This window comes from Zootoca vivipara, chromosome 3, assembly GCF_965207765.1.
Source record: "Zootoca vivipara chromosome 3, rZooViv2.hap1.1, whole genome shotgun sequence".
NCBI lineage: Eukaryota > Metazoa > Chordata > Lepidosauria > Squamata > Lacertidae > Zootoca > Zootoca vivipara.
The window spans coordinates 30,416,212-30,424,409 of NC_142586.1; the positions used below are offsets into that span (position 1 = coordinate 30,416,212).

The window sequence follows — 8,198 nt, forward strand, 5'->3', positions numbered from 1 at the left end:
TCCAACCCCCTGCCAAGCAGGAAACACCATCAAAGCATTCTTGACATATGGCTGTCAAGCCTCTGCTTAAAGACCTCCAAAGAAGGAGACTCCACCACATTTCTTGGCAGCAAATTCCACTGTCGAACAGCTCTTACTGTCAGGAAGTTCTTCCTAATGTTGAGGTGGAATCACCTTTCTTGTAGTTTGAATCCATTGCTCTGTGTCCGCTTCTCTGGAGCAGCAGAAAACAACCTTTCTCCCTCCTCTATATGACATCCTTTTATATATTTGAACATGACTATCATTTCACCCCATAACCTTCTCTTCTCCAGGCTAAACATACCCAGCTCCATAAGCCGTTCCTCATAAGGCATTGTTTCCAGGCCTTTGACCATTTTGGTTGCCCTCCTCTGGACACATTCCAGCTCGTCAGTATCCTTCTTGAACTGTGGTGCCCAGAACTGGACACAGTACTCCAGGTGAGGTCTGACCAGAGCAGAATACAGTGGTACTATTACTTCCCTTGATCTAGACGCTATACTCCTATTGATGCAGCCCAAAATTGCATTGGCTTTTTAAGCTGCTGCATCACACTGTTGACTCATGTCAAGTTTGTGGTCTACCAGGACTCCTAGATCCTTTTCACATGTACTGCTCTCAAGTCAGGTGTCTCCCATCCTGTATTTGTGCCTTTCAATCCCCCCCCCAAGTGTAGTACTTTACATTTCTCCTTGTTAAAATTCATATTGTTTGCTTTGGCCCAGTTGTCTAATCTGTTAAGGTCATTTTGAAGTGTCCTCTGGGGAATTAGTCACCCCTCCCAATTTGGCCCAAGACAGAACCCTGTGGCACCCCACTAGTCACTACTCTCCAGGATGAAGAGGAGCCATTGATGAGCACCCTTTGGGTTCGGTCAGTCAGCCAGTTACAAATCCACTGAATGGTAGCATTGTCTGGTCCACATTTTACCAGCTTCTTTACAAGAATATCATGGGGCACCTTGTCAAAGGCCTTGCTGAAATCAAGATAGGCTATATCCACAGCATTCCCTTCATCTACCAGACTTGTAATTCTGTCAAAAAATCAAAACCCTATAAAACCTGGTTGAAGCGGTATGTCTTCAATTGAGTCTGAAAAGCCAACAGCATCTTAGATTCTAAGCCAAAAACACCTGCTAGATGAAGAGGGCTTGGTCTGTCATTAAGTATATTCCTCCCTCCTCCTTCAGGGAACTATTTTTAATTATCCAGGAGACTGGTACTCAATCTCAGTTTCAGAAATTGTCAGGACTCCCCATGGGGCAAAATCATGTAGCATCTTCAACTTGAGGTGACCTTAAGGTGAAGTGGGCTCCAGGCCATGAAAGCCTATGCCATAATAATAAACTTGTGAATCTTTAAGGTGCCCTAAGACTCTTGAGGGATGCGGGTGGCACTGTAGGTTAAACCACAGAGCCTAGGGCTTGCCGATCAGAAGGTCAGCGGTTCAAATCCCTGTGATGGGGTGAGCTCCCGTTGCTCAGTCCCAGCTCCTGCCAACCTAGCAGTTCGAAAGCACGTCAAAGCGCAAGTAGATAAATAGGTACCGCTCCAGTGGGAAGGTAAACGGTGTTTCCGTGCACTGCTCTGGTTCGCCAGAAGTGGCTTTGTCATGCTGGCCACATGACCTGGAGGCTGTATGCCGGCTCCCTCAGCCAATAAAGCAAGATGAGTGCCGCAACCCCAGAGTCATCCGTGACTGGACCTAATGGTCAGGGGTACCTTTACCTTTACCTTTAAGACACTCTTACTTTGCTGCAGCAGATTTTAATGGTTAACCCTATGGAAATCTAATTTAGGTGAATGTTAACATTCTCTAGTGGATCTCTTGAGTGTTTGAAAATTCAGAAACCTACCTCGGATTAACAACACCTACATACGTGAACACGTCTGACACCCTAACTGTGGAACGCCCTACCCTAAAGGCTTGACACCACATGCAAAACATGCCAGGATCTGTGTGGCCTTGGTTAATAATGTGCTTTGAATGTTTTGGAGGAAAGGCTCCTGTTTTGAAATGATCCTATCTATTCAGCCCTTTAATTTTACAATATGTTTCTTGCATGCATTAACAATTACATAGCAACTAACAATTTCAAATGAGCGCACATAGAGAAGATCAAAAGAGATGTTATTCAAGTCCTTTTTGGTTTTCTTTGCAGCTGAAGTCTACCCCAAAATGTACCACACTTGTTTTTTCCTGGTTACATATATGGCCCCATTGTGTCTGATGGTGTTGGCCTATCTACAGATATTTCAAAAGCTATGGTGCCGACAGGTAAGCTTATTTTGCTGTGAGATCCACCTGTGTGATCCGTTTCATGATGCCTCTTAAAGACTGACATGTTTATGTATTTCAGTGACGGATACAAAAATATATTAATGGTACAGAGTAGAATAATTGTGTATAATTCACATGCAAGCAATCTTTCACACAAAAAGGAACACCATGTTGTCCAAAACCATCCAAACATATGAACTGATATAGCAAAGTAAGTGCTTGCATCCAGTCCACAATTTCTTAGCTTATATTTTCACTCTAAAGAGCTGAAATGGAATTATTCCTGCTAAGAAAGGATCATTTTCTTCCCTAGCTCTTAAGTTACGTTCAGAAGAAGGCTTGATTAAAAAAATATGGAAATATCGCCTAGAACAAAGAAAGAAAAATGTTGTGAACATTTCTGAAACATTTGTATTGCAGTTCGGCACAATATATATTATAATGTGTTCTTGTTTCTTATTTCTGTTGATAGAGTAGATTTAATATATCAGCAGAAGCTGTTTCTACTCCCACTCATGGAAATAACATATCTCTGTTTTTCAAGTGCAGTTGCCAAAGTGAACAAGGTGTTATATTAAGGAGAATTAACACAGCAAGCCTACTTAACACCTATTAGCTAGTGTGATTTGACTCTTTGCTCAGGTACGTCACATCAAGTAGAGCAGGTGTACCATAGCTGCCTTTTAATCTCATTGAAAATTGTTGGGCACAATTTTTCAGTGATATTAGAGCTCATTAAGAGAGCCAGTTGTTCATCAGTTATCCCTTGTATTTGCCAACTTGATTTTTTTATTCATAAAATAGTTCCATATTTTGGACCAATAACCTCTCGGAACATGTTTATGAATCTTTGGCTAAATTAGCAATATGCTCCTATAGAGCAGATCCTTAGGTGTGTCTTATGGGTGCACTAGTATAGCAGGTATTAAGTTTATGTTTGCTAAATTTGTAACCCAATTTTACAAAGCCATATACAAAAGAAAATCAAAATCAAAACACAACCAATACAATACAATTTAAAACATGATTTAAAATTATGTTTTTAATACTCCTAGATGAACCATCATCAGACAAAATGTCACACAAAGCACTATCAACATAGCTGCCAAGTTTTCCCTTTTCTCGCGAGGAAGCGTTTTCAGCATAAGGGAAAATCCCTTAAAAAAAGGGATAACTTGGCAGCTATGACTATCAAGTTTCCATCAATTCAGCATCTTTACTGAGTTCCCTCTTTAGGTCTCTCTTACATCTAACAAAAGGGGGTTCTGGTTCAGAATGGAGATGCATAAGCAAAATGAACACATTTCTGGGAGGGCATCTTTCATTTTAGCCATAGAAAAGCAACTGCATTGAAATCAACATGTGTGTCTATTTTTTATATACTGTATATATATTTTATTTTATGTCTCTAGGCCAATGAGCCTAACAGGTTTTCCCTTTGGGCAAATGGAAATAATTAACATTCCATTTACTATGCTCTGCTAGATTCCAGGAACTTCATCTGTGATTCAGAGAAAGTGGAAGCCTCTGCAATCCACAGCACAGGCGCAAAGGCAGAAGCCATCGGCAAATTTTAGGATTAGTGCTGTGGCAGCCGAAATCAAACAAATCCAAACCCGGAGGAAAACAGCACGTATGCTCATGGTCGTTCTCCTGGTTTTTGCCCTCTGCTATCTCCCAATTAGCATTCTCAATGTATTAAAAAGGTAACATTAATGCACAATGAGTAATAATATGCATCTATGTGTGATTTTCTAGTCTTTAGGTAACAGGATGATTCCATTTTGCAGCTTTAAGTCGTTGATGCTATACTCCTAATAGGAATATAGCAGGCATGTCCAACAGGTAGATCATGATCTACTGGTAGATCACTGGACGTCTGCAGTAGATCACTGGTATATCATTGGCTCCCCACAAAGAAGCTGAACAACTGCTCAGCATTTTACCTTCTCCCTGAAAAAACTCAACAACTTTGACCCAAACTACCCCAAAATGGGCCTTCCTCCTTCCTAAAAAAAGCTCAACAACTTTGACCTGAACCCCCCAAAAGGGGGTAGATCACTGCCAGTTGATCTGTGAGAAGATTGCAGTCTCTTGGGAGTTGGCCACCCCTGGAATATAGCATCTAGATCAAGGGCAGTAATAGTACCACTGTATTCTGCTCTGGTCAGACCTCACCTGGAATACTGTGTCCAGTTCTGGGCACCACAGTTCAAGAAGGATACTGACAAGCTGGAATGTGTCCAGAAGAGGGCAACCAAAATGGTCAAAGGCCTGGAAACTATGCCTTATGAGGAATGGCTTAGGGAGCTGGGCATGTTTAGCCTGGAGAAGAGAAGGTTAAGGGGCGATATGATAGCCATGTTCAAATATATAAAAGGATGTCATATAGAGGAGGGAGAAAGGTTGTTTTCTGCTGCTCCAGAGAAGCGGACATGGAGCAATGGATTTAAGCTACAAGAAAGAAGATTCCACCTAAACATTAGGAAGAACTTCCTGACAGTAAGAGCTGTTCGACAGTGGAATTTGCTGCCAAGAAGTGTGGCGGAGTCTCCTTCTCTGGAGGTCTTTAAGCGGAGGTTTGACAGCCATATGTCAGGAATGCTTTGATGGTGTTTCCTGTTTGGCAGGGGGTTGGACTGGATGGCCCTTGTGGTCTCTTCCAACTCTATGATTCTATGACAAACCCTATAGCAAAATTAGCATGTGTTTGTTTGTTTGTTTGTTTGTTTACAAACTGCCAAGTCACAAAAATATACAATAAAATAATTAGAACATGAAACTTTAAAATAAAAAAATTAAGAACAAATGGACAACAGTGACTCAGATATCTACAAGGTCTCAGCCAGAAATCCTTTCCAGCTCTGTCATGTGAAATCCTTATTTGCTGAATTTGTTGGAGACTGAACCTCGAAAGTTCAGTGGACAAGAAATGAGCTTGAGCAATGAGCTACGGCCTGTCCCTGATATTAGCATGTGGTTTTTAACTTTGCAGAAAGGCAGGCAAAGCTGGAGCTGATGTGAACATGGCTGGCTTGACTAGTTGTCAACACAGTTGAGCAAGAAGTGTTGAAACACCACCAGCGACCAAGCGTCTCTCTGCTCCTTCAGCTGCTGTTTAAGGCTCAGAAGCAGAGGAGAAGGAGAAAAGAGGCAGGGTGGTAGAACTAGAACCTGCTTGAAGAACAAAAGTGTTCTGGGCACAGCAAGCCCACGGTACAGCCCGTGCTTGACACCCTGCAAGAGGCAACATTGGGAACAATCAAGAACTGCAGGATACACTTAAAGACACTAGAGGGCACTCCAGTCTTAGGGACTTGAGTGAAGGGGCTTAGGTGAGTTTAGTGTTTCTCTGTAAATAGGAAATTAGAGCACAAGCAATTATTAATGTTGTCTCAGTGATAAGCCAGGTTCCTGAAAGAATAATGAAAATAACATAACTAGAGTATGCACACCCAGCAGAAGAGGAGTGCAGCCTTGTACTGTGAGGGCAACCAAAGTAGCAAGATTTCACATAACTTCTTGTCTCTAAGCAGGTCTTCTTGATCAGGGCTAGTCTCCAAAGTGTGGTAAGGACCAACATTTGCCTTGTCCAAGACCAGAACAATCCTTATTCCCCCATCAGCACCATCATTCTCACTTTGCACAGAGCATTCAGGCCAGAGGTGACGGGAAATATTTCTCAGTGTGTGGTTATCTGAATCAAGGCATGTGGTAAACTTTTGCACTCCCTTGGACAACACACAAGCCTTTTACTTTAATAATAATGAAACTGTTGTGCCCTTGTGGTCCTCTGCATTTTGAAATACATATTCTGTGTACAAATCTTTAGAGCTAATCAAACTGAAAGCTAGTTTGAGATTTAACCAGATTTCTAATGTCTTCTCTTTTCTTCTCTTTTTGTAAGGGTGTTTGGGATGTTCAACAATGCTGACGACAGAGAAACAGTGTATGCCTGGTTTACATTCTCCCACTGGCTTGTATATGCAAATAGTGCAGCAAACCCAATTATTTATAACTTTCTCAGTGGTAAGTTGTTCAGTTTTGCTGCCTTTTATCAATGCCCCCCCCCCTGCATGGTTTAGCTACACAGCTCGGAACTGTTAGAAGTCTTCCATTCAATGTAATGGGCTCGAGCCCATGAAACTCCCTCCCAACTGAGATTAGGCAGCCACCCTCCTTGTTACACTCCAGGCATGTTGCCAAGCCCTTTTTGTTCCAGCAAGCATTTTAAGACAGTGCTCGGTCTTACGATTAAAAAAAGGAAAGAAGTTTATTGCCCCATTCCTTTGTGTACGCCACTTAAAAATATGAACAATTATTTAGTATAGAAATGTCTTAAATTCAAAATAAGTAAATGAATGAGCCTTTGGGCTTCCCTTACCTTCTTGTTGGGGGTGGGAATAATTTGTGCCTCCAATTGGCTCCCCTGCTTGAGTTTCGGGCTGATGCTTAATTTCCTATCAAACTATCTGCTGGTGGCTGGTTGAGGGGGCTATACTTGCACACTACCCTTGCTGCCAACATCAGTACAAGACAGATGAACTCCCTGTCTTTACTGGGTTTACTGGTAGAACATGAGACACTTAATCTCAGTGTTGTGGGTTTGAGCCCCACATTGGGTGAAAGGTTCCTGCACTGCCAGGAGGTTAGACTAGATGGTCCTTGTAGTCCTTCCCAACTCTATATACTCTTCGCTACATGTGCCATGAATCCAGTGTTTGGGAAACTCATTTAACCAAGAGGGGGAATAATACTATGATTTTACATGAACACATTTTTAATGAAGCCATGTCATTATCTCTTTGGGGCAAGGGCATAGGAAGATAGGGGCGGTGGGGGGGCTCCCCGCCCCTGCACACGGCACGCCCCGCCCCCAGAATGCACACCACGTCCCTGGGGGCAGCGCACCTGCTCTCTGCCCCCGGTGGTGGAGCATGAAGCTCCGCCATGCTTTGGGGTTTACCCAAATTGTATCAGTGGCATTAAAAAAAAATCAATGGAGTTAGGATTCATTTTCACATTTGCATTGTTGGTAGGAAAAAAATATCCAGTTCATAGTATACTATCTCATGCTTCTGGTGCTGTTTGATTGGCAGGAAAATTCCGAGAAGAATTCAAAGCAGCTTTTTCCTGCTGCTGCTGCTTTGGCATTAGCCACCACAACGAGGACCGGCTTCGAGGACGGACAAGCACAGAAAGTCGGAAATCCTTGACCACCCAGATCCCCCATTTTGACCATGCTACCAAGTTATCAGAGCACGTTGCATTGACTCACATAAGCACACTCCCAACAAATGGCACTGGACCTATTCACAGCTGGGAGCATCCCAGTTTCTCTGTGGTTTAATACTTTTGTAAGTGGAAATCTGTGCATCCAGTTGTCTGAACCAGTAACCAGAGTACTGCGGACTGGAAAGGAACACCTCTTATTTTCTAAAAGAAACCACAGCCTTGTTTGGAAGCTTGCGTGATTTTAACAGCCTTTGCTTTTGAACTGTAAGATAAGATTGTTTGGGAACACATTAATTTTTTTATAGACCTTAACTGGTCAGAGCTTCTGATGTATTTCCTTTCTCAATAAAGAGTGGGTGCATCTTGTGTTTCAGTCAAAGTTGGCGGTAAGCAAGGGGGAAAGCATTGTGATGGAAATCACATTAGGACCAATTTCGCCTCCACCAAGTTGTTCATAAAATAGCATAACTGAACCCTATACTAATATGGCTATACTAATTGATACTAATAGTGACATCATTCATTGAATGTGAATCCAAAAGGGGCACCAACCATATCAAGGAAGATATCTGCAGCAGAGGTGGATTTAGGAAAGCACGGTTGGTTCTGCCGTGCTGGGCATCAAGCCTAGGGGGCGCTGCAGGGTGTCCGAACTATGATGT

General features: G+C 42.5%; 1 protein-coding gene across 1 annotated transcript in view; it reads left to right on the forward strand.

Moving 5' to 3' along the window:
• HCRTR2 (hypocretin receptor 2) overlaps positions 1–7,651 on the forward strand; it is a 29,039-nt gene extending 21,388 nt beyond the window's left edge. The window contains exons 4-7 of the mRNA XM_088665701.1: positions 2,189–2,298; positions 3,787–4,007; positions 6,209–6,330; positions 7,401–7,651. Of these exons, the coding sequence (XP_088521827.1) occupies positions 2,189–2,298; positions 3,787–4,007; positions 6,209–6,330; positions 7,401–7,651 (704 nt within the window). The remainder of the gene's footprint in view (positions 1–2,188; positions 2,299–3,786; positions 4,008–6,208; positions 6,331–7,400) is intronic.
• Positions 7,652–8,198: the final 547 nt, after the last annotated feature.